Source organism: Arvicanthis niloticus, chromosome 4 (genome assembly GCF_011762505.2).
Source record: "Arvicanthis niloticus isolate mArvNil1 chromosome 4, mArvNil1.pat.X, whole genome shotgun sequence".
Classification (NCBI taxonomy): Eukaryota; Metazoa; Chordata; class Mammalia; order Rodentia; family Muridae; genus Arvicanthis; species Arvicanthis niloticus.
The window spans coordinates 65,350,977-65,377,695 of NC_047661.1; the positions used below are offsets into that span (position 1 = coordinate 65,350,977).

The following is a 26,719-nucleotide window of genomic DNA, read 5'->3' on the forward strand; positions in this document are numbered from 1 at the left end:
GGCTTCCCACCCAAATGGTAGCTTTCTCGGCTGCCTGTTCCAGTGAAAACATCTAAATTGTGTTGATGGGAGTTCATTTTCTCAAAGGGCTTGCATAGCAGAAACTATAGCCTGGCAGTGGCCTGCATGGAACCAGGGCAAATACCCACTTGAAGATAATCTCCAATCATTGCTTTTACAGGTACCCAAGGGTTAAAATGTTAAAAAAAAAAAATGAGTATGTGTTATTTAAAACAGTTGCTCCTGCTTTAAAAGCAGCAGTAATTTAAGCTACTGGAGACAAGAAAGATGCATAGTAACTTTCTCCCTAAAATCAGATGGTAAAAGGGCAGTGCCTTGTATAATGGAGGTGAAGTGCATATAGCTAAGTCAACAGAAGGACTGAATAAATAATCTTGAATAATACAATTTGACAAGAAACCCCAATTCTTTTCAACTAAAGAATTTGGCATATGTTCTATACTTGTTCACACTAAGAGGAAATTGCCCTGAACATAGAATTCAACATCTGTGAGATTTAAACTTCTTTATAATTAACTTGATCCCCCATTGCAAGCCTTTCTAGTTAAAAAAAAAAAAAAAAAAAAAAAAAAAAAAAAAAAAAAAAAAAAAAAAAGGTCTGCAAGATTTATTTGCCCATGAAGAACAAAAAATACTAAGACGAAGAGAATAACTTAAAAAAAAAAAACACATCCCTCCACCTCATGGCCAGCAGCAAAACTGAAATTTCCTTCTGCATGAAGAATGACTCTGTGAAAGACTTTAACAAAAACAGAAATAAAATTAAATTACATTTAAAAACCACATGTCCATAAGAGAATTAGTCTCTTCAAAGACTACATCCTTATTACAAAAATGCCGGACAATGCTCAAAACATTTTAGAAGCAACTCTTATAGGATTGCTTCCATGTATAAAACATTCTTTTAAATTTTCAACTGTAGCAAATCTGGTCCTTTGAATGTGGAATTTGATGTCTGTAGGCTACACATACTTTCAGAAATAAGGAGAATCTTTAACATGGATATTATTTTTATCAAAAGTATATGTTTTTTCAAAAGCTTTTACGCTTTTTAAAGTAGTTTGTAAACCACAATTGGTCCTCTATGTCTGTGGGATTTGAATCTACTAACCACATAGTGAAAGTATTTGAGGAAAAAAATAATTCAGAACAATATAGATGTCCTTCCCATCCCGGCCCTAAACAATACAACTACTTACATAGTGTACATTGATTTAGATGTTATAAATAATCCAGAGGTGATTTAGCATATGTAGGAGCATGTGCAGACATCATATGCAAATCCTACACCATTTCATGTAAGAGCCTGAGCATCTGCAGATTTGGGCATCTTCAAATGGTTCTAGAAATGACAGATGACTGTACTCTTAAAGATCATTCTCTAGAATTGTTCCAAAACCCACTTCAAAGAATTGCAGATGTGGAATGAATAGACAACTTCATTATTTTCTTAAAAGCCCATTTCTCTTTTTATGGCATCTATGATACTGTGGGTGCAATTAATCAACTGGATATCAACCAAATCCAATTCATTCTCTGTCATACACTCATGAGACATTAATATATGGTAAAGGTTAAAGATTTAATAATAGTGAGCAAACACAGAACACCATCTGCCCTCATGAAGTTTACAGTCAGATAACAAAACCAATTTACACAGAAACGTAAATTATAACCAGTTTTTTAAAAAAAAGATACATGGTGATGCAAAAGCCTAGAGCAGTAAGATCCAATTATTATAGGGTAAAGACATAAAGTCGAGCTGGAGCTAAATCGAAGTTCACTGGACACGCAGGACTGAGGAGAAGATGCATGCAAAGAGTTGGGCAGAGGAAGATGCTACTCCATACAGACTGGCAGCATGCACCAAGGATCAGCATGATATATTAGAAGGTCTGGGAGAGAGGCAGTCTTTAAGCATTGAGCGTTACTGACAGAGTAGCATAAGATGAAGCTGGGAAGATAATCATGGAGGCTTGCAAACATTAAGCAATGAGAAACTCCAACCAGACTCCAGTGCAAAGCAGGGAGAGCAACTGAGATCCAGCTGGGTTCCACTAAAGGTGGAGATCGATGGGAAGAGAGCAGTGAAAAAGGTTACCATAACAACCAGGGAGAGCAGGAAAGACAGACAGAAATGAATGGACTTGAGAGCCTCTAAGCACATGAAATTGATAAAAAAAAAAAAAAATACGTATGAAATATTCCACACTTGAAGGTAACCCTTTGATCTTGCCAAACAGTGTCTTGGTCAATTGAAAACCAAACAGTAAAAATCATACAAATTTTAAGGTCAGTTTTTCAATCAGCATTCTACATCATATTTATGGTATTTCTGTATCATATTTTAGATGGCAAATAAAGGCATAAAAATAATAAACAAAACAGCATCTCACTTTATGTAAACATATGAGTGACTGAGAAACTGTGTGCTGTACTTTGATAATGAAACAATACACACCTTCAGAAATATTACAGAATAAGTATTTCTTCCATGCACAAAAGCATTTATTAAAAATGCAAAACAAATCAAGCAAAAGAGAACCACTCTGTTCCTATACTTCATTTCTCTTTTATTGCCGGGTCCATAAGCTGGGTGATTTTTATAATTCTGAAACGATGACACAGCTGAGATCTAATAATCACCACCAAGTTTCATAATAAACTGTTTAGTAAGCAACTACAATGCCCACAAAGCCTGCGAAGATTTAGGTCTAAGCCTTGACCCACAGGGAAAACTCTTTTTTTATATCTCTATCCCTTTGATATGCCATCTCCAGCTCACACCCTCCAGAAAAGACAGCTTTCCCATAGATCCAGCTTCTCTGTAAGTCTGGTCACAGAGTCAACAATGATTGTTAAGTAAAAATTACAGGAAGTTATTATTTTGAACTAAGCTCCTGTACAATCTAAGCTAAAAACCAAAATGGAGTCACTTAGATTGTAGCTCTCAGTCACTAAGCTTGGCCAGGGCTGTTTGACCATCCAACAAAACAGGATTAGAGAGTAACACTCTAATCTCCCAAATGGGCCAGTTTCAAATGGTATGATAATGAATTTCCTTTGGTTTTAATCCTTATACAAAAGAAGGAACCTGCAATAACTGGTGCTAACTGACCACTTCTCTGCTCTGTTTTTGCTTCAGGGAAAGAAACCTTGACATGAAAAAGTCAACTTTATTCTGTTCCCACTTTCGTTAAGTTCTTTTCTTCTCTGAAACCAATCTCCCTTCCCTGGACAATCAAACACATTCTATTTTATAGAATAAAGAGATAAAGATGATTCAAGAATGATAAATATCACATGTTCTTATTCATATGGGAAGGCCAAATAAATAAATAAATAAATAAAGGGTTGATCTCACAAAAGACAGTAGAATTGTGATTACCAGAGAACAGGAAGGACAGGAGCAACTGGATGGAGCCATATCTGGTACCAAAATATAGTTGGGTATGAAGAATATGTAGATGTCTATAGCAATGCATGGTAGCTAGAGGTTACAACTTATTATACATTTTATAAGAAATGAAAAAAGAGTTCAAAGACTTTCTTACATAAAAACATGATTGAGAAATGTTTGACATGAAAATGCTAACTATCCTGATATGATCACATACTTTATACATTCATGTATTCCCAGAACTTTAAAGGTTGACATGGAAAGATTTTTGAGTTAAAGTCTAGCCTGGGCTACATAGCAAGCCCTGTCTCTAATTAATTGATTGACTAATTAATTAACAAATTAGATAAAAAGAAATCCAATTAAGATCATTAACTGAAATTATTGCAACTTTATCCTTTGACAGAACATAGTAAGTTCAAAAGGTAGTCAACCATACAGAGTTTAAACCAAGACTCTTTCGACAAAGGTATCTCTGAAATTAAGGAGTTTATTGAGTTAACAGGAGTGAGACAAGATAGCAATTGGAAACAAGAGCAGCAGATCTAAAAGCTAGGAGTCATTTTATAATCAGAACTGGAGGAAGGAAAGCATAAACTGTTTACATTGAACCTGCACTGGCTACACAAAAGAGGGGCAGGGTAAAGTGAGTTGAAGATGGTGGGGGTGGGGCTTGATGACAATTCGTATGGAATACTGCTCCTGAGACTGTTGAAGTCCATGGTATGGATAGTTTACATGTACATAAGGTGCAGTGATACCTACAGGTCCACTGTGTTGGTATTTGTATGAAGACTTCAACATAGCCTCAAGGGCAAGCCCCACCATGCTAGCTGACTAACTTCCCTTATCCCCTGTCCCCATCCTTTAGATCTTATATTTAAACTTTGGCCCACTCAGGATATCTTTCTTAAGACTGCATAAACTCATACAAAGCAATGTGTACAGCAGCTCAACAAGGACAAAGAGAAACAGGACTATTACTGATCTCACACGAATGGCAAATAGACCATCTACATTCTAATTCTGGGAACAAAACGAAAACAAAATCTCTAATGCTGAGATTTTCCAACCACAGTTATAACACCCACAAAATGCAGTTTTTTGACTTGAAAGAAATTCAATATGAAAATTACCAAGAAAAGCCATAAGACCATAGTAAGTCAATGACTTTTTTTGTTGTTGTTGTTTTTACTGTTATATTTTTGGATTTATTCCCTATTCTTGAAGGCATTGTTAAGATTATCACATTCTACCTACATATCTGTATGTACCCATGTGAATGTAGGCATGTGTCCTGTGCTGAGCTGGTGGAGGTGAGAGGAAAACACCAGGCTCTATCCTTACTTTTTACCTTGCTTGGTAACAGGTCTCTTTTTACCATTCAGTTGTGAATAATGGCTGCTGAGTGCAATGTCTTCCAGGGATTCTGTCTACACCTACCAATATCATCATAGGCACAGGGATTTTAAATGCACACTGCCATGCCTGACTAACATTTATCCTGAAGATGCAAACTCAGGTCTTCACACTTACACAGCAAGTACTGAACAATTTCCCCAGTCTTTCTCTGTTTTAGAGGAACAAATATTACCAGGAATGGTGGTGTGTGCCTGTAATCCCAGCACTTGAAGGATCAGAAGAAGTTCAAAAGGTGAACATATCTATTTTATACTTCAGGACAAAAGTAGTTACTCCATCAAATACTTTGATCATTTTCAAATTAACTATTAGCTTCTACAAAGTAAACCCATTTTTTCTGCTTAATACAAAAATGCTGTCTCTTAAGACTATGATCCATTTTACAAATGCTGATTTTCTCACCAAAATGTTACACTGCTAGCATTTTTTATTCAAAATAGCATCTAATATTTGATTCTTATTAACATTTTTTAATTTTTTTGGTTTGGTGGTTTTGTTTTGGTTTTTGGAGACAGGGTTTCTCTGGGTAGCTCTGGCTGTCCTGGAACTCACTATGTAGACCAGAATGGCCTTGAACTCACAGATATACCTGCTTCTGGCTCCCAAGGGCTGGAATTAAAGACATGCACAACCACTGCTCAGCTTTTGTTTTTTGAAGTTTTAGGACAAAACTGGGAAGGCTACGTTTTCAAAGTTAGGACTCGCTACATATTCAAAGTTAGGGAAACCTTAAACATTTACTAAAATTAGGAGCTAGACCCAACTGGAATGTTTATGCCACAAAATCCCTTATAATATTTTTATAGTAAATATATTGATTTATATTGTTCTACAAATACATGTCATCAATTTATTTTGATTTAATCATATTCCATGAACTGGGCTTAGGGGTATTTTAAAGTGTTGAGAGTTTATTTTTGTAATCCAACAACTTTATCCAAAAACGCAGAAAATTTTTCTGGCTGGCCAGGAGGATAATGTTTCAGCCTTGATAAATCCATTGACTGTAATAGCCCAGGCAGCATGCTGCAGGTACAGTAGAAGAGATGACCTTCTTTGTGCAACTGCTTTGCCAGTTCAGATTGATGATTGTTCATTAACTTTTCATTTACAACTACCACAAGTGGCTTGCCTTTTTCCAAACTCTCCAAACAGCTTCCTGCACCTGCGTGGCTAATGACAAGATCGGCTTGCTGAAGGTCTTCTTTCAAAGAATCCTTATACCTGTAAACATCCAGAGTGAACGACTCAGTACTGAATGGTTCAGGCACCACAGTGCCTCTACCAATTTGGAGGACCAGTTGGTTGTAACCCAGACTCTTGAGTATCTGAATGCTATCCTTGGCAACCACACGAGCGACGAGGTCGTCAAAACTGGTGGTCCCGACGGTCACAAACACTCTCTTCATCGCGCGGGTTCCAGATATAATATGACTTCTAAAGGCAAAATGCACTTTTAAATATGCTGCTTTTGTTAATCTAAGTCTCAATCTAAGCATTACTTAAGGAAATTTAAATACATATGAATTTCTGTTTTCCTTCCCCCAACCCCCCCCAAACCCCACTAAGGCACTAAAGCATGTGTGAAATAAGCTAGCGTTTAACCATACCATCTGGCCCATTATCATGATTTATAACAGGTATGCTTAAGCCTGCATTAATCATTCAGTGATATTTTTCTAAAACCCCACTATACTTCTGATCTGTCACAATCACTCTTGGAGAAAGGCTGTATTCTATGCAGTGTGATTATATTCAAATCCTACCTTGAAATCTTTCCAACAGGAATGAGGAAGGAAAATTACAAAATTCTTAGCAGTTTTGATTTTGACCAAAAAACAGTTAACTAGACTGAGATTAGGGCTTAAAATCTCAAGGCTTCTACCACTGTGGACCTACACAGAAGACTAATTTACAGAAAACCTGAACCACTGCTGAGTTGCCCCAGGGGACATACTAGCTATGCCAAGGTAAGGTTCGCCTGGACATCTCATGATCACATTAAAACAGCTAAAATACATGTTGCTCCCTAAAATAAAAATGTTCACCTGATCAAAATTTTATACACTGAACAAAGATATTTCAACAAGAGTTCAAATATAACCATGCCACATTGTACATGCACCACTGTTTAACAAATTTAGAAAAAGAAAAATGGAGATTAGCTAAACCCTAGGTCATTTATAATTTCTGAACACGAAGTGAAGGGATTTTTATTAATCCTTTACTTTTTAGAAGGGTATGCACACATGCACACACAAATACACAAAGTACTTCCAAAAATCTACCAAGAACTGGGCGGATGTTTAACAATGCTATTAGATTTCTCATACCTGTCTTTTATAAACAGGAGAAATGAAGCACACACAAACTACAGAGACTAGTGTAGTGAAGACCACTACCTAGCTCCCAAGTTAACAGTGCTATCTACGCTTACTCGGCCCTCGACAATCTTCCTCCCCACTTCTCAACCTTATTAGATGGATTTAAAGCAAATGTTCAATATCCAGTACCCAAAATAAAGGCAACTTTCTATAATTCCATTTTATAATGCTGTTATCATTCCCTAAATAATATATATAGTCCATTAATTTATCTACTATCTAGTCAGAGCTTGAATTTTCCGAATTGCCTCATAATTTTATTTTTACAACTTCATACATACTTATTCTCTTCAAACCAATAGCCCAACACAGTTGCTGTATCTCCTATCTAATAATGCTTCCTCTTCCCTCTTTCTGGCCACTGGTAAAACAAACTGAGTAATATGTCTAACAGAGACTTCCACATTCTGTGTTTGAGGAATTAAATCTCTTGGGGCTGGAGAGATGGCTCAGTGGTTAAGAGCACTCGTTCCTCTACCAGAGGACTTGGGTTCGATTCCCAGAATCCACATGATAGCTCACAACCAACCACCTGTAACCAGTTCTTGGGGATCTGACATCCTTTTCTGTCCCCTGAAGGACCAAGCACACACATGCTGCACAGAAGTACATGCATATGAAGCACTCAGACATATAACATAAAGGTTTTTTTTAAGTTTAAACTTTAAATCTCTAGATTGTTTATCATGATCCTTTTTTTCCCCTGTTCTTAAAAAAAAAAAAAAGAAAAGAAAAGAAAAATGAGTTTAAAAGTCTTGGTCACGCCGGGCGGTGGTGGCGCACGCCTTTAATCCCAGCACTTGGGAGGCAGAGGCAGGCGGATTTCTGAGTTCGAGGCCAGCCTGGTCTACAGAGTGAGTTCCAGGACAGCCAGGGCTACACAGAGAAACCCTGTCTCAAAAAACCAAAAAAAAAAAAAAGTCTTGGTCAGAATCATATTGAGTTCTTTATCAAGAAACTTTGTAGGTGATTCTATTTCCTATTAAATCAGGAGGCATGTCATGTTCATTTCTTTCTCTTTTTGTAATGATAAGATTGATCAGTGGACCCAAGATTTTTTACCCGACATGACATACAGAGTTCCCCAGGAGCCACTGGCCTATTGCTTCCCTAGGTTGGGAGGAGGAAGAGGATTGTTGGGGAGTGATTTATGGGGGCTTAATGACTTTAGCAGCAGCTGATGGTCATCCCCAGGCCTGCTATTTCATTAGAGGTAACAAGGTGCTAATGATTACACCTATTTCATTTTACATTTGTCAGATAGAATTCCTTTCAAAGCAGGATTGTATCTGACTCATCTTTTTGGTTCCTCTGAAGTAGGGTGTTGGGTTTTTCTTTTATTTAGGAGGTTTGGGGTTTGGGGGATGTTTGGTTTTTGTTTTGTTTTGCATGTCTTTGGTTTTTGATTGGGATAAGGTCTTATGTGGTAGCCCAGTGTGGTCTAAAATTTATGGCAATCCTCTTGCCTCAGCTTCCCAAATGAGCCACCACACCCAGCTAGAGGTTTCTGTTATTTATTTTGTATTGTTTGTTTGCTTGCTTACCAGGAAGGGAAGATGGCACCTGGTCTACAGCTTCACAGTATTTAGCATCTAAGATAGTTCCAAGACGTATATCTGCCTCTTGCTTACTAAAACGACTTCATCTACAGTCAGTGAGCACAACTTCTCACTTTTGATATAACCCTTTGGGTAATATTTTAATTAGTTGGCCTGCAACATAAACCATATATTAAACAATAAAAGCCTGGATACAGTATGACTATGATGATCCATTAACAGTCTCTGGGTTTCTATCCTATCATGTTGTGGGGAACTCTTCAACCAAACACTTGAAATCATCCACTCTGTTCCTACCCTGTCCTGTTTGACTAACAAAGCCGCCTTCTGCACCTGAGCCCTTGGCTCAGCAGTCTTCATCTTCTACATCCCACATCCACTCTCTCCTAGCAAACAGCTCAAGCTCCACTTCCCCCCTCAGGAGCAAATATGCCTTGGGCTCTTGCTGTCCAACTTCCCTCTTTTCTCCTGAGATTCAACAATCTTTCTTTTCAAATCCAGCTCCTCTTCCCTGGCCCATTAGAATTTTTAGACAACTCTGACATTACTGGGTAATCTCTGCCCCCTAAGCACAGGACGGGAGTTAACACTAAAGCAAGGGGAATGAGGACCATTCCTGAGATGACTGAGAGTCCAGAAGGTTGAGTCCTCTTCCTGGGTGATTTCTGGCTTCCTATAGCCATATCCTGAGCCATGTGAATACAGCAAATGTGAAGAGGGGTAGATATGCAAGGCAGAGAGTTTATGTAGTACAGGACCGTGAGACGGCTTGGGTTTCTCTGAGAAAATAGATGTAGTACAGAACTGTCCAGCTTAGGTTTCTGAGATCCACCTCACCTCTCCCACACTTTTGTCCTATGAACCAATGACTGCACCTCAACAACATGAGATGACAGGAGTCCTAATATAGCCCCCACCGTGAGTCTGAAGACTGTAACCATCTTTCCAGTTTCTTTTGCCTGGTTTCCTGTGTGTTAGATATGAATTTGTCACCATCTTTCATAGCTCTGCAGACATAGCTTATTCATCTATTGAACCACTTTCAGAGTCCTTGGAAAAGTGCTAGATAGATCTTTAGCACATAAGTAGCAATAGCATGTATTAATTATTCCTCTGACGTAATTGAGCATTTACATACATATGTTATGTTATTTAAACCCCATAGAAACTTCCTAAGCTGGCATCATTACCTCCTTTCTCCCATGCCCCTTTTGTGGTGCTGGGGCTCAAACTCAGTGCCTTGCCCATGCTAGGTAAGGACTCTACTCATGATCTTCCTGCCTCAGCATAGAATAGTTAGGATTACAGATACATGCCATTGCATTCTATAGATGAGTCTCCGTTTTGTAGATGAATAAGCAAAAAAAAAAAAAAAAAAAAAAAAAAAAAAAAAAAAAAAAAAAAAAAAAAACCAACAACAAACTTGGGCGGCAAAGGCAGGAGGATTTCTGTGTTTGAGGCCAGCCTGGTCTACAGAGTAAGTTCCAGGACAGCCAGGGCTATACAGAGAAACCCTGTCTCAAACAAACAAACAAACAAACAACAAAAAAACTTATCCATTTACTAATTAGTAGATGGTCCACTAATTAATAAAAATATCAAGGATTTGAACCATATTCACATTCAAACTTCATCCTCTTTCTATTACACTCAAATGGGCTCACACACTACTGTAAATTAACTTACCAGAAGGCATAACTAGTCAAAGACAACCATCTAGCAACTTGATTTCCACTGACCCCAAAGTATATGTTCTTCCATCATTAAATAAATATTAATAAGCTAATGCATAAATAAATGAATTATGTGAAAATAGGTCTCTTGAAAAAGTTATAATACAATTTCTTCAAAATTGCTGCTGGCAACCTGCAAAACGCTGGCACTTCTCTTAAAGTAATGGCTAAAAGGAATGAATATTTAAGATCACTCTGTCAGAACAAGTTGTATACAACTCCCCTGGCAGTGATATTTCAAAACGGCAAAAAGAGATTTGTGAGCACCTGTCAATGTATGACACGCCTACAGCTCTCCACTTGCTCAGAGGAATACCCCTGTGTCATCTGTACACACTAATCGTTATTGAGCACTCCTGTGGCTTGAAGGCAAGAAGAGGAAGCCTTTAGGAAGAAAATAGCTTCCCCTTCAGAGAAAAGCAAGAAGGGCAAGGACATCAGGGAAGACAACTTATTGGCAAAGAACCTGAAAGTCACTAGTTCTCACCCCCATTCAGTCCTCTCCTTCTGCTCGCATGGCCTCTTCAGATCCTGGCCTGTAGTTCCCATCATTGCTCAGTAGGGCAGCAGGGAGCTGTGGTAACAAAGGGACCTGTGGAACAATGAGCTAAGGGACTGCCATTACAAGCATCCCTAAATGTCTATTGATGGTCTTTCTTCCCTTCCTTTCTCATTTTCCTCACTTTACTTGAAGACCCTCCTACCATAAAGCCAATGCCATACATCACACTCTCAGAGCAGTCTCTTGATGACTGCTCCTACAAGGCCAGAGAATGTCAAAGAGGCACACTCCTGCGTTGATTTGGTTACAGCAGAGCCCAAGCATCAAGCAGATTCAATGGTAGAGGAATCCCCTAATGGCAAAAGGGTCTGCTAACTTGAAGGCTTTGATCACAGGCAGGCCATATAAAGAATATAATCACCACTGCAGACTCAATGAATACCTCAGGTAAGATCATACATGTGAAAGTACTATGTAAACTTGTAGGAAAATGTAAAATAACTTTGGTTCTCGGTATGGCTATTACTAAGATAAAGACCTGAGAAGCAGGCCAGATGGACACGCATGCACACACGCATGCACATACACACTAAGTCTAGAGAGAAGGGATGTGCTAGCTTTACTCATCACTGTGACAAATTACCTAACATGAACAGTTCAAGGGAGGAAGGGTTTGTTTTGACTCATTGTTTCAAATGTTTGGGTTCATGGTGACTTGGTCCATGAGTTTGGTCACAACCTAATGGTAGCAGGAGCTACATGACAGAGGAACTTCATCAAGGACCAGGTATGACCTCTGGGTACCTCCCGTGACCTGCTTCTTCATGTCTTAAAGTTTCTACCACCTCCCAAAATAGAAGCCTGAGGCGGGGCCGGCACATCAACACAGTCATCTGCTCAGACATTTCACGTTCAAATTGTAATGAGTTTTGAGCAGCAAGAAAAAAAGAAAATGATTTTAAAGGCTGAAAGCTTAAAAACAGAAAGCTTAAGCCACAAAGATGTTCAGAGGTTAAGGGCCTCTGGCCAGCAACACCCCCCTCATTCAATTAATAAGCATTTCCTGAGTGCTGGGCCACTGGTCTATGACTTGAGATATAAGCCAGCTTAGCCAAAGCTAATATAGAGTGATATCTGCCCTTTATAGAGGACAGAAATTTAATTCTTATTTGGAGAGACTCAATAAACAAAAGATAATAACTAAGCCAACTATGCTAGGTTTAAAATGAGCACAGGAGAACAGAGCAGCAGAGATTATGAGCAGAGGCTGAGCTATATTCTGAACTTAAATACCAGCTAAAGATAAGAATGAGATCAAATTTCCAATGGTGAGTCTCTAAAACTACATCCCACTGTGTGAGAAATAATGAATATCACACTGTGCTGGGATAGAATTGTCATAAAATTAGACATATACAAACTTCCTAGGAACATACACTCAATTTCCATATTCCATCTTCACATTTGTTCAAAATTACTGGCCTGAAGTGTCATCTAATATTTAGGAAAATGGGGAAACACTCAGGCAGAAGCAGAGCAAAGAGAATTATAAAAGATACAAGAGAAGCCTATGGGACCAAAGACAGACTCAACAGAACTTCAAAGATTTACTGCATTTTCAATTATGTATATGTGGGAGTGGGTACACACAAGTGCCAGCACCCATGGGGGCCAGAGGCCAGATCCCCCTGTAGCTGCAGTTCCATGGCTGCCGGGAACTGAACCTGTGTCCTCTGTGAGAGCAGTAAGCATCTTACTTGCCGAGCTATCTCTCAGGCCCCTCAACAGGACTTTAAACACTACTCAATTTCTTTTCCCTTAATAAAGGTTGTCTCTAAGTCAAGAATGATATATAAGGGCCTTTCTAGAAACAACTTCAAAGAACTGGCAGGTGCTCCACAGAACACTGCACAGGGAAGAGGTTGGGTCCCTTCCGGAATTAGACATTTCTACCATGGTCTCAAGATCCGGAGGGCAAAGGGGGTCATGCAAGCCCTTCATTTACCTTTTCTTCCCTCAGTACTTAGAAAAAAATCTTAGTAGGTAAATACAAACTGGCCATCTCCTAAGTAGAAAAATGGCAGGCCCAGAGCAGGGAGATTTGTGTGCTGTACTGAAATATACAGTAAAGCCTTTGTGTCTGCCTTTGAGTGACATGTTTGAGCAAAGCCTCTAGTATGTTTGGGTAGAGGCTGAGAAATTGTTATGAGACCGTTTGAACCTTGAGGAAATGTTGTCTGTCTAGAGAATCTGCACTTGGTGCTACATAAGAACCTGCAGCTGCACTGCCCTTGGTCCTAAGACAGTCATAGCAAACCTGGAGTTCTTACTTCTGGTTATAGCTGGCCATGGTCAAAAGGGACTGACGTTTGTGTGGGTCCTCTGCTCTCATGGGCAGCAAGAGCAAGATAACTTTGATAGCTGGAATCATTCCCAGCCTCAATTAACCTTGTATAATGTTTTTATTCAAGTAACTGGGGTGAGTTAGCTAGGTGCCAGTCTTTTCCAAGAAGGCTGAACCCCTCTGCTCCATCAAGAAATGAAGGTTTAGAATCTTGGTGAGTTTCTTTCTCTCTACTGCAGCACCTATGACCAACATCAATCAATTCTGAGTATATAACTTGGTTTCAGTCCTTAAAGAGTTTATACTTTAGCTGGAGAAATGGACAAACATTTCAAAGATACATGGCCATCAGATGCCCAGGTTCCTAAGATGTCCTCAGAGAACTGAGATGCATAGCATCTCAGGGAGACAGCCAAGCAAGAATGAATGGGGAACAAGGTGCATTCCTGACATACCTGGAAAGAGGAAAGACTGAGCCTAGAAGAGGAGGGAGGAGGAAGAGACATATAGTGAGTTCAGGAATGAGGAACAGACAAGCAGACTCCAAACAGAGCTTCTGCACAGGCATCAGGTCACAGAAGCCCTAATCAGTCAAGGGGGTTAAAGAAATACATCCAGGAGAAGAGCTGACAGATGAGGATGATGGAGATGGGGCTGGTGGAGAAGACAGAGATGGAGAAAGGGAGTTGGAAGATGGAGATGATGAAGATGAAGAGGGAGAGAGACAGAAAGGGAAGGAGGGAGGGAGTAAGGGATGCAGAGAGGGGGAGCCTTATAAACAGATTTATTATTAGGAATTAATACATGTGATTATAGATGAAGTCCCAAGGTGTGCTGTTGGAAAGTTGGAATATAAGAAAAGCAATAAGTTCCCATTTGGAACTTATTAAAGCAGAAGACCTAAGCCCTACCTCAACAGTCAGGGAAGGAAGACACAAGTAATGATCCCCAGGCCCCACAGTAAGATCGAACAAGTTCCTGCTGCCTCAACCTCTTGTTGACTTTCAGTAAGGGACCGAGCCCCACCCACATTAAGGAGAGCAATCTGAATTACTAAACCTACCAACTCAGGAAATAACAGTCTCACAGGCACACCCAGGATGAGTCTGAACACTCTGGGGTTGCCTAAGGAAGTTGACTGTCAAACAAGCCTTCACACCTTGAACTGAGTCATTACCCAGTGGGCAATAAGGGCCATGACTAGAAACAGGAGCAAAGATACACTTTAGCAAATTAAACCGACTTTGATATGGAAGTAGGAGATAAAGAGAAGGAAAGCAAACCAGAAGCAAGACAAAAACTACATATAATTACCTCTGCAATAAGATACTGCAACAGACGGTGAATGACAAACATTTCTATGACTCTCCTCATAGGAGGAACTCTGACAGGTCATTACTTGGGTTGCACTGCATCAGGTAGTGCTGTGCTGTGTCTACTGTATCGGACTGCATTGCATTGTAGTGCATATATTTTGAGATAGAGTCTTGCTATGAAGCCAGTCTCGCCTTGAACTGTGGCTCCTCCCGCCTCTGTCTTCAATGCTAGGATTACGGTATACATTACCACTTCCAGGTCTCTGTAGGTCAGCTTGATACCAGGATTTACATGCAGAACTATAAGGAAGAACTGGAAAAGAGAGCCCAGGATTCCAAAGGTCAGCAATAAAGATGCAAGTTTAGGAAGAAAGTCTAGGTGAGAGCCGACTCAGCCTGTCAGGGGCTGGAGGACATCGGGAGGAGCCAGGCAGGCTGAGTCAGCAAACACTGCCAACCCTATGAGTTTATGACTCACCGTGAAGGAATGGCCACTCCTTGGTGACAATCCAATCCTAAAACTAGTCAACAGGGAGGATTACGTTAAGGGGAAAAAAGGATGTGCCAGCTCAACCACTTCTCAACTGCTAGAAGCTGATTCTTACTGTCCAAAGCAACTTTCAAAAAGGCCAAGTCCTAGGCAGTCAAAGGTCCAAGGAGCAACTTCAGAGGAGATCTCATCTAGCTGAGGAGAAACAAATACTACCAATTGAGTTTGGGCTTTGATTTAAGATTTTTTGGCTTAAGGTAGGAAGGAGATTGGCAGTGGGTCTCGCACTGTGGCTCAGGCAAGCCCACTATGTAGCCCAGGCTGGCCTCAAATCTGCAGCAATTGTCTTGTCCTAGAATCTCCTGTGCTAAATTATAGATATGGCCACCACAGCTGGCTGATGTTTTTATTACATTAAATAGGTAAATATCAAATACTTTTATGTTTCCCTAGGCAAACAAAGATTAATAAAAATTCTATTGTCAGATTTCTCATAAGCATTTAAACTACTATATCATGACTTTAAAATAAGACAAAAATGCAAATACCTTGTAACATATAGAAATTTAAAATATCCAACATATCAAGAATGCTAGTGTTATAGAATAGATAATAATCAAAAATAATACATTAGATGTGTTTTCCCACAAAAAAATCAAAACAACTATATATGCAAATCATAAAGTTCACATCTAAGAAATTTTTATTAAAATTTTTTTCATAAAGAAAACCAGGAGCTAGAAAGATGGTTCAGTAGGTAAAGAGTTTCCACGAAAGCATGAGGACATGGGTTGGAAAACACACAGAGAAACGCCAGGGATGTTAGCACACACTTCTAATCCCAGTACCTAGGAGGCAGAGATAGGAGGATCCTGAGGTGCACTCGCTGGCCTGTGAGCTGCAGGCCAATGACAGACCTGTCTCAAAGGAGAAGGTTGGCATTGCTAAAGGTGACATCCAAGGTTGTCCTCTGGCCTCCACAGACAAGCACACATGTACACTTGCATACACACACACACACACACAGATTTTTTAAAAGTCAAAGCCTGGCATGGCAGTGCCCACCTGCAAACCCAGCACTTTTGAGGCAAATACAAAAGAATCAGGGGTTCAAGGTCAGCCTTAGTTATATAGCATGTCTGAAGCTAGCCTGGGCTCACGTGAAGCCCTGTCTCAAAAGAAAAAAAAAAGAGGAAAGAAGGAATATTTGGTAATAAATATGAGAAAATACAAAAAGTTTTCTGTTAAGTGATCTTCAAACATTTTAAAATTTAATAAATCACTATATTATGAATGTATGTACACATCTGTGTAGTTATAGAGTACTGTATATACATGTACCTATATAGGGTATGTACATATGGAAATCTACATATGTAGATATATTCTCTCATACTCACTATAATACACTGCCAAGAAAATAAATCTAAGACAAAAAAAACACAGAAACAAAACCAAAGATTCTCATTTTGAGAAATAACACGTACATCTTCAATAGAATTAGAGCTGAACAAAATTAAAATATTAATCAACTCCCTTTAGATTTATTTTATGTTATGTGTATGAGAGGATTTGTAGTGGGATATCTTCCCACTACATTTGTATAAAGCTCAGCGATTGGGCTGTATGAGAGGTAGGTGGAGTGAGGAGTCAGAAGAAGGAAGAAGAGGAAGAGGAGGAGCTAGGAAGAGGACAGATGTAGGATCCATGGAGAGCCACACATGTATCGAGAGCAGTCCTGGGTGACAACTTATATGTAGGTTAGTTAATTGGTTAACATTTCCAACTGTGTGGGCGTCTTGATATTTGAGCATTACCAAATATATAAAGTTATTGGATAATCTTTAAACAATAGTCTCATTTCTACCAGGTACCACATGGATGGCGGGATGGTCTGGGCTTAGCCCAACCTTGTGGAGACAGCATGGGAGACTGAGCCAATCTCCTATGCTGTCTTCTCGTGGGTGGTAGGGCCAGTGCTTTTGGGCCGCCATGAGCTACGGTCAGAGTTGAGCAGTGGCTGCCGCTCATGCCTCAGGCCTTGCCTTGTCAGGAACCTGGCCGTACCACAAGACAGATCGGATGCTACCGATTTAAAATTTTACTGTGTTTGCGTGTGTGTTGGAGCCACTGGAATTGGAGTTACAGATAATTGTGAACTAATACGTGGGTACTTGGAACTGAACTTAGGTCCCTGGAAGAGCAGTATATGCTCCTAACCACTGAGATCTCCTGCCCTTAATCACCTCTTCATGATGGTCAATAAAAACTTTCCACAAGAAAACCCTGGAATGTTCTTCCCACTCCTCTCATTTCACATTTTACACCCCCCCCCCACACACACACACACCACACATACACATAAACACCACACACACACAAACCCGGGGAGTGGGAGAGAGAGAGAGAGAGAGAGAGAGAGAGAGAGAGAGAGAGAGAGAGAGAGAGAGAGAATGAATCAATTCCTGATACTTTCTACAAACCCAAAGATCCTATCATCAATCCATGGCCAAGAAGCGACTCTAACAACACAAAGAGAGGAACCACAATGCATTCCCTTGGCGTTCTGCAAACCCTACTGGATTTCTCTCAACTCCTTAATGGCATGTCCTAGAAAAATGCTCTGAAGAAAATGCTGAAAAAAAGAAAACTTGTGCTTTATAAAAGCTAATTAACAGATCACCAACTGCAGAGTAATTTTATGCCTGTTCTCCATTACCTCCTCCTCTTCGGGCAAAACACTAAAACCGAAAGAACCTGAAATGTAAGAAAATGAGGTAACCCCCACCTAAGAGCTTTGCCCTGTGGTGACCTCCCCTGTCCTCAGCCTTGTACAATCAGAAAAAGAAAAAGAAAAAGGTGTTAATATCACTATACATTGAAGGGACACTACTGGAAGTGTAAATCAAGGGAAGTTGACATTTTCATATCGATGTCTCTTCCATAAACTTTCCTACTGAAAGCACACATGTGTACTGTAAAGAATTACAAAGGTGGTTTCTAGAGCTATTCATGGAAGATATAGGAAACCACGCAGATTCCCAAGAATAGGAAGCTATTTAAACAGCCCAATGTACAGCTTCTCAATACAGTCCTGAACAGCAATGCACAAAGACACAAGGGTCACCTACAAGCACGATCATGGAAACCCTTTTAAGATGCATTGTCAAATTAAAAATAAAAAACAGTGTCTGGGAGGGTAGCTCAGTGAAAGAAACATCTGCCTACCATACATGAGGCCTTGGGGTGCCATTCTCAGTTCAGCAAAATAAATAAGTAAATAAATAAAATTAAACTTGAAAGCTGCATAGTATAACTCACTGTTATTAACAGCAAATACATAATTTAAGAAATAACTTATTTAAAAATTTTTATTTGAAGGTTCTTTTAAGTTTCTTGAGTAAATTTCTTAAATATATAAATTTTAAATAAAATTTCTTAAATCAAGATAATTTAAGAAAATTTTCTGGATCTACACCAGGATTCAGTATCAGCTATTATATTTATAAGGAAAATTTTAAGAAGAAAAATACATGTACTTACATCAGTTTTCTCAGAATATAAGATCACAATGTACTTTTTGTTGTTGTTGTTGTTTTGTTTTTGTTTTACGAGACAGGTTTTCTCTGTGTAGCCCTGGCTATCCTGGAGCTCACTTTGTAGACCAGGCTGGCCTCAAACTCAGAAATCCGCCTGCCTCTGCCTCCCAAGTGCTGGGATTAAAGGTGTGCGCCACCACTGCCCAGCTAATACCTAGCTTTTTATTCTGGATAATATATAGCATACATAATCAGAAAAATAACCATTTTGTGTTAGTACTATAATCAAAAGTAGGCAAAAATCTTATAAAAAATAGAGAAATCTTTACAATTCTTGAAAATATCCCGACTTTTCTTTCAGAAGGCAGTGATATCCTTACTCTTAGATATTAACATTTATGCAACACTGTAGATACTGGAAAAGCCTTTATAGTGCCTGTTCTAGTAACAGCGTCTCAGGATAAAAGTGGGCTTCAAATTTTAAGTTTATCAAATTCAACTGAGCAATACTGTCAGCTTCCAAATAGTTGCAGATAAACTAATTCTATGCGAAAGTAACTGCAGACTTAACAGCAAAAAGTATGCATTCTTCAAACCCTAACAGTATTGGAAGTATTTTCATATTGGAAATAAGAGGAATAATAGATAATGTCCCTAAATTCATAGTCCTGTGACTACCACAACATTGTAAAAAACTTTTAAAAGCTTAATATGCTGGAAAGGTGTTTGAGGGATTATAAACATAATTTTCTACCTGCCTGGAAAAGAATGTAAGAGAGAGGTTCTCATCTCTACTATAACAAGACATCAAGTAAACCATGGAAAAGTCAATACCTCGGCTTCCCCACCAGCAGGATGAGAGAATGGGAAATGAGCAGTCTCAGTGGTCCCCGCTAGCTCTAAAATCTGACAGCAAACTCTGAGTCTATCCTTGCCAAAAGATTTAAAAAAAAAAAAAAAAAAGCATACACACAGAATAAGGCATTATCTAATATCATAAAATGCATAGCCAAACTCAGCAGACTCTTGCCTAAATTTACCTCTTTACCCTAAGTTATATTTTCCTCTCCTACAAAAAAAGTCTTTTAAAAGACTCTGCAACCCACAGCTATGTCTTCCTGTAGTTACTCCAGTGCTCCTAAAGGACATGCTTATCACTACATTTGGGTTGGGCTTGGGGGTTTTGTTGTGGGTTTTTTTTTTCCATTGAGAGTGCGCGTGCGTGTGCGTGTGCACGTGCATGTGCGTGTGCATGTGTGTGTGTGTACATACTCCTGTCCTGTCTCCACAGGAGTTCTCATTTGGGTTAATAAGGGTAAGATCTGGGGCTGGCCACAGATGGCTCAGAGGCTAAGGAGGCTTGAAGAGCAAACCTAATGACCTGGGCTCCTACACTGGGATCCATGTAAAGGGGAGAATCAACTCCACAAACATTGCCCTCTGACTTCCACACATGCACCGGGGCACTAGCGTGTTCTCTGGCTCTCATGCTCACTCTCTCACACTCAAATAAATAAATAAGTACATTTTGATAAATTCTTGTATTGGGCTGGGGAGATAGTTTGATCAGCAACGTGCATGCTTTAAGCACCAAATAAAAAGGCCAGTGATAGTATCAGTGAACCTGCAATCCCAGTGCTGGAGATGGAGACAGGAAAACCTCTCAGGATGGAGTTCATACAAGATCCTGTGTCAAAAAACAAGGTGAAGGATACTGAGAAAATCACATAACATTGTCCTCTGGCTTCCAACACACACATACACACACAAACTTTACATCCAAAAACATTTTTTTTGTTGTTTTTTGTTTTTGTTTGTTTGTTTGTTTGGTTTTTTCGAGACAGGGTTTCTCTTTATAGCCCCGGCTATCCTGGAACTCACTCTGTAGACCAGGCTGGCCTCGAACTCAGAAATCTGCCTGCCTCTGCCTCCCAAGTGCTGGGATTAAAGGTGTGTGTCACCACTGCCTGGCTACATCCAAAAACTTAATGAATTATAACAGGGAAAAAATTCAAAGTATGCTCCATAAGTCAAAAATCTTACATTCAAGTGTAAGTGCACTATTCCCAGAACCTGAGTATGTCCTAAACAAGTCTCTTTCACAACTCCAAGCCTCATCTGTTCCTCCTGTGTGGTCTAAGTACAATGTACTTACTGAAAGGTGTTCACATTACACAGCTTAAATATGGCAGCCTGAAAGCACCTGTCAATCATGTAGAAAGGTTTGTTTCTGTTACTGTGCTATCCAACAGATCCATAAACAAAACCCTTGGAGTTCTGCTCACTCTTTGAGCACCATTCCTCCCTGTAGGCTATTAACTACAGCCTGGAATTTGGTGAGAATAGAGATGAAGTAGCTATAAACTGAGCTTCAGAGCCAGAGTCTGAGGGTCTGCCTTTTGGACAAGCCTGTGGAAAAGTGCACAGAGAATGAAGGTCAGGGGTCTAAGCAGAGATCAGAGATGGTCATTTTGTAATATTTTCACACAGGAGGGATACTCTTCACCAAAGTCTCCTCTTAGAAGTAAAAGAGGATGTCACTCGGAATAGAGTGCTTCCCTAGCAAGCATGAGGCATTGACTTTAAAACCCTGTGGAAAGAAAAAAGTAACACAAGCTCACTATTTTACTCCCTGGTTTCTCTCCTCACCCCCACCTTGCTACATACATTTGTACATTTGTTTCTTGGTTTATAGCTATTGACTCTTAGAGTTCTGCTAGAGAAAGAACCTTACAGAAAGAGCTCTGAACCAAACCTGGGTGGTACAGAACCATCCAGCAGTTGGAAGCAAGAAAAAGCTAGCTGGGCAGGTGAGCCTAAATGACTAAGCCACTCTCAGCCACTCTGGATCCACTTCTGAGATGCCAACCTCTCTTTCCCTTCCCCCGCATATAATTTAATCTTATTCCTAAAACTATAAGACAAACGACAAACGCTACCTCAAACTTAACTCATATCAAAACAAAGATGGACAAAATTCTTATCAGTGTCATGAGAAAGAATTTGTTGGTGTTCAAAGAAATCAGTCTTTAATATCAGAAAAGTAAAGCCAACCTGTCTGCCGTATTGGACTGAATCTCTCACTCAGTTTCTGTCCCAAGAAGACCACTGACATTCTCCAAATGAGGACATTGGTTGGGGTCCATTAGGTCTACGCAGCTTGGTGCTATCTAGTGCCTGGTGCACCAGAGAGGTCAGACAGGTACATCAAGGAGGGAAAATCTTTGCCTTGCTAATCAACAGGATAAAGATGGTTAAGCAGGAATTATTTTTCAATGACCTATATAATTTCATCAGAGCTGCTATGGCTATTAGCTGAAAGCAGCTGACTTCCTAATGAGATGAACTTGATAGCAGGGCCGTCTCAGAGCAACCAACTGATGAGTAGTAGGCCCAACCTAAAGAAAGCAACAATTGGTCTGCCATCTTTCCCACCCTTCCTCCTCCTGAGAACAGCCTGGTTTGGAGCTCTTACCCTTGGAGAAGGGGATGTGGTATTCCCTGTATCTGGAAGGCTGCAGCACCTGTAGAATGGTTGACAGCTGATCTGTCAAGTACAGGAGGCTAGAGCCAACCTGGGCTAATTCTCCGGACCCTCTTCAAAACTCCAAACAACCACAGTAGCTGTCACCACCAACACCTCATCTACCCGAGCTTGAAATAAAACAATAACTAGCTAACCTCACATGAGTGAGGTTAACAAGAGAGCTTTGTTGAAGTCAGGGGAAACACACACACACACACTCACGCACACGCACTGATAACCATAACTCAAACTCTGTTTCATCAGAGAATTTATGAACTTGAGCAACAGCCAGCCAACAATAAATTCCTCACAGCAAGAAAGTGCTGCAAGCCCAGTGGCACCGCCTCCGTCTCCGGTGTATGCCAGGAAAGGTTTGGAGAGGAAGACAGATCCAGATCTCATCGGCTCTGCCAATTACCCCTGGGGGACCCAGGCGCTACGACCCAAAGGACCGAGAAAGGGAGTGGAGAGCCTGATGACATCTTCCTCCGTCAAAACAAGCTGGCCCTCTTCGCCCAGGGTCGGTCATGAGTAACGTCGCCTGCAAGAGCCCGCAGAGTCTCGGGCAGTCACAGGGCTTTAGGCTGGGACCTTCCCAGCCGTCCTGCGGATCCTCTCTCCAAAACCTGCTCCTACCACCCAGCAGGATGCAGGAAGGAGGTTCTCAGGACAGCCTCTTCCTCCTCCAACACCCTAAAATAAAATAAAAGCAATCCTCCAAGCACAGATTTTTTTTACCTGCGTACGGTCGCGGATCCTCCTGCCACGCAGTGTCCCCTCGACGGTCAGAAAGTTTGTACAGCGGTCCGGGGTTGAGGGTGGGGGGAGGGGGGAACAACCGAGGGGCCAGTGCACAGGGCACAACAGAGGACTGAGCCGGCTCCTCCGGGCCCAACACCCAACTCCCGGCGCCGGGGCAGCTGCCCTCCCGCGTCTGGGCGCGGTGACCTCCAGCCCTGGCTTCAACACAGCCTGAGGACCCGGGGACAAATCTCCCAGCGAGAGAAGGTCGAGGAACAACTTTTCTCCAGCGCGTCAGCCGGTGGCGGAGCTTCGCAGGTCTCGGGCTGGTCCCCGCCCCACAGCCCGCACCCTCAGAGGAGTCTGGGCAGGGAGGTGGCAGGGGCGGGACCCAACCTGCCGGGCGACTCAGGGGAGCGCGCCCAGGCCCCGCCCCTAGGGCCTCTGCTGCCTCAGACCCCGCCCCCGGCAAGCCCCGCCCTGCCTCCCAGACCCGCCTCTGCCAGGTGCTCCAGAGACTCAGATTGCGTGCACAACAACGCGCACGGGTTTCCTAGGTGAAGGGGGCGGAGCCTCTGCGAGAAAGTTTCCACCGAAACTTGAACTGGAGCGCTATGGAGGACGCCTCGCCCTTGGGGGCTCGCCTCTCCGGCGAGCTTCGCCTCTCCTCCAGCACCACTCCTGACAAGCAGGCACGCACCGCTAGTTTCTAGGGATTTGAGAGAAAAGGCAGCTGCACACCGCGACGCGCGGACGTCTTAGATTTCCCACTTCTAGAAGGTTTGAGTGCGGAGCTTGACGCATCGCCTCACGCGGATTCCCTTCGCTTGTTCTCTTTTGCCTCAGATATTTGAACTTTAACATGACAGGATAGTCCCTGTAGATTTGAGTCTCCTGTTGTTCAACTGGAAAACTCGCTGGCATGAACAGGAGGCAATTTATTCCCAGCAAGGAGGCAAGAGTTGCAGTTTTGCAGTTTAATTTCTTAGGGGTAATTTTAGCCGTTCGGGCCTCATTTGTGAGTTTGAGGGTATTGCATAGGTGTGTGTCGCTCATTCACTGGCAACTATCCCCATTGCCACCCCACCTCCAGCCAAAAAGAAAGGGCTGTTTAATATGTTCAGTCCAGGGCAAGGATGAAAGTTCGCAGCTCAGAACTCTCCAGAAGAATCGAGAACAGTAGGGAGGTGGTGGCCCTTTGGCACTGCATGTTACCTTACCCTCTTCCAGGGCGCAGCCCTCGACCTGGGGCGACCTTTGCCTAAGGACTGAAAGCAGCATGCCACGCCAGCTCTCCTCTTCAGTCTCCACCCCCCTATGTGCTTGGACTGCCTGTCCCGGCTTGGTTTCCTGTACTTTAAATCCCATAGGAGGAATCTGGATCTTGGTTAGCAGCTCTCTTGGCATTTGCATTGCTCAGTGGTTAGTGTGGCTGAAACTTGAAGTGAGTCCTCCTCCCAGCGGATGAGGCTACACCACAGTCTGCAAAAAGCGGATATGGAAGTTTTCCACCACAGCATCCTACTGGCGCCTCACCAAATCCTGCTTCTAAGGAAGTGTCTTCCTTTGTTCTGCATGAATGACATCCGGAGATAACCAAAATCGGACAGATCTAGTTTTCTAATTTTCTTTGCACCTATAGCAACTGGCTGATGGTCACGCTTTCTCCCACTACCTGTACATCACCACCATCACTACCGCCACCAACCCTTCTGCCGCCGCCACTGTCCCCAATCACCAGCTTTCACTTTTACCACCTGTAGATAAGAAATGGTTCCTGCATATAAAACGGGGGAGAGGGGGCGGGAGGGAGAGAAATTAAGAGAGCAGGGTTTTATGCACAGCAGGTCACAGGTCTGCTCCGCCTTTGGAATGTGGGCAGATCATTCCTTTATTCAACAAATACTTGGGTAACTTTTGTGTGCCAAGCACTCTTTGGGGACTTGAGGGACATAAACATTACAGTCTCAACAATTATAAAGTAAGAATTTTCTCAAATGTCATGAGTATCCATAATGGTGTGCTATGCTGTCACAGGGCCAAAGCAACTGGGCAATTGATAATGAACTGTGAGCCAAAATAAACCTTCCCTCTTTTTAAGTTGATCTAAGTATTTTGTTATGGTAATAAAAGGCCAAATAACACAATTAGCAACATGTTATCCTTTTAAAATTTTTTTTTCTTCCCAGTGTTGTTCCTGTACACTCTCTTTGGTTAAATTATACATATCAAGACACTGAAATTAGACTTCTTTAATGCAGACGCCAAACATTCCTCACTTGTCCTGCTTTTACTCCCATTTGTAAGTGCAGTTATATAAAGTTGTATCTTGTGTTTCTAAGTTTGTTCTATTTAAATTTTGAGTTAAATGTAAAAGGGAAAGTAATGTTCTGCCATTAACACATCCAGACACACTCTCATACACTCTTATTCAAAGAGCTCCTTAGATTATAGGCCACATGAAGAAGTAGACAAAGGCCATCCCCTCTGTCTAAGAACCCTAAAGTGCAGCACAGAAAAGCATTGTCCTGGGTGCCTTGAAATCTAAGCTAAAAGGACATGAAAACATTGCCATCCATAGATTAAATGTCAATTTGTATTATCTTCTAGAGTTAAGCTCAGTAACAAACACTGTACATCCTGTTAGAATAATAATCGTCCTGGCAAGAAAATGTTCTAACAAGCAAACAAAACAAAAGTTTGGTTTTGTATGATTTCAGCTCCTATGGAAGTAACCTAATGGTCAGGCTCCCCTTCACTAGTGATCTAAGGTGGACTTACTCTTAAACCCTTCTAGTATCTATCTATCCTGTACTTGAATCGCCATAGCCCAGGCTATCCATCAAGTTCCAGGCCTGCATTTTCCATTTCTGTGACCCTAATCAAGTAAATTCAAGTCTTGTGTTTTAACTTTCTCTTTGAAAAGAGGTAATGAGTGTATTTATTTCACTGCATTGTGACAATATATTTTCATTTCTGAACACAATTCAGACAGTATAATAAGCAGTCATTAAACATTTTGTTTTCAAGGTAATTTCTAGAAATGTATCAAAAGAGAACATTGTAAATATGTAGGAAAGTTTATGTACAAGTATTTTTGGCAGGAAAACTTCATAAACAACTCTCCAGTAGGAACTAAGTTCTGTTCTAACCAGATTTAGTGTACCAAATAGTATGCTCTCGGGGTTATGTTTTTAAGTACATTTAGAGCTAAAATATAGTTATGCAAGTTGTTTGGGGTGCTTTCCCTCAGGGGCAGGTAGGACCTGGTACAGGATATATTCATAAGAAAACAGGAGGCCTTTTGATGAATTTTATCATTAGCCATGGGTATATATGGGCAGAAAGGGAAAAAAAAAAAAAAAAAAAAAAAAAAAAAAAAAAAAAAAACCTGAAGACCAAGCTAAAACATCAACACCAATCATCTTGAAATACCAGAAGTGCAAGAGAATTTCTTCATTATACTTTCCTTCCTTTTCCCAACTTTCTATAATGAGCATGTGTTGCTTTTATAATAAGATAATTTTATTCTGGAGAGGTTTTTGTGTTTTTGTTGTTGTTTTATGTTTTTTGGGGGGTTGGACAGTTTCTTTTGGTTTTTGTTGTTGTTTGTTTGTTTTGTCCCTCTATGAATGCATCCTTGGCTGACCTGTCAGTAACTATTTAGACCAGGCTGGCCTTGAACTCAAGAGATTACCTGCCTCTGCCTCTACCTCCTGAGTGCTGGATTTCAAAGGTGTGA

At 40.9% G+C, this 26,719-nt stretch overlaps 2 protein-coding genes across 5 annotated transcripts in view; both read right to left on the reverse strand.

Moving 5' to 3' along the window:
* Fhip1a (FHF complex subunit HOOK interacting protein 1A) overlaps positions 1 to 23,111 on the reverse strand; it is a 235,797-nt gene extending 212,686 nt beyond the window's left edge. For 2 of the 3 annotated variants that reach the window (XM_076932600.1, XM_034499684.2), the window contains exon 1: positions 22,975 to 23,111. The gene's annotated coding sequence lies outside the window, so the exon portion shown is untranslated. The remainder of the gene's footprint in view (positions 1 to 22,974) is intronic. The other variant, XM_076932598.1, reaches the window with a different exon arrangement.
* Positions 1,585 to 23,111, reverse strand: LOC117706680 (UDP-N-acetylglucosamine transferase subunit ALG13). Of its 2 annotated transcripts, XM_076932601.1 has the most exons (3): positions 22,975 to 23,092; positions 14,680 to 14,994; positions 1,585 to 6,280 (listed from the first exon to the last, which is right to left on the reverse strand). In XM_076932601.1, the coding sequence occupies exon 3, from the start codon at positions 6,250 to 6,252 to the stop codon at positions 5,755 to 5,757; it is 498 nt and encodes a 165-aa protein (XP_076788716.1). In that variant the 5' UTR covers positions 6,253 to 6,280; positions 14,680 to 14,994; positions 22,975 to 23,092; the 3' UTR covers positions 1,585 to 5,754. The 2 variants fall into 2 exon arrangements, with proteins under 2 accessions (XP_076788716.1, XP_034355576.1); XM_034499685.2 differs by lacking the exon at positions 14,680 to 14,994 and having other exon boundaries at positions 22,975 to 23,111.
* Positions 23,112 to 26,719: the final 3,608 nt, after the last annotated feature.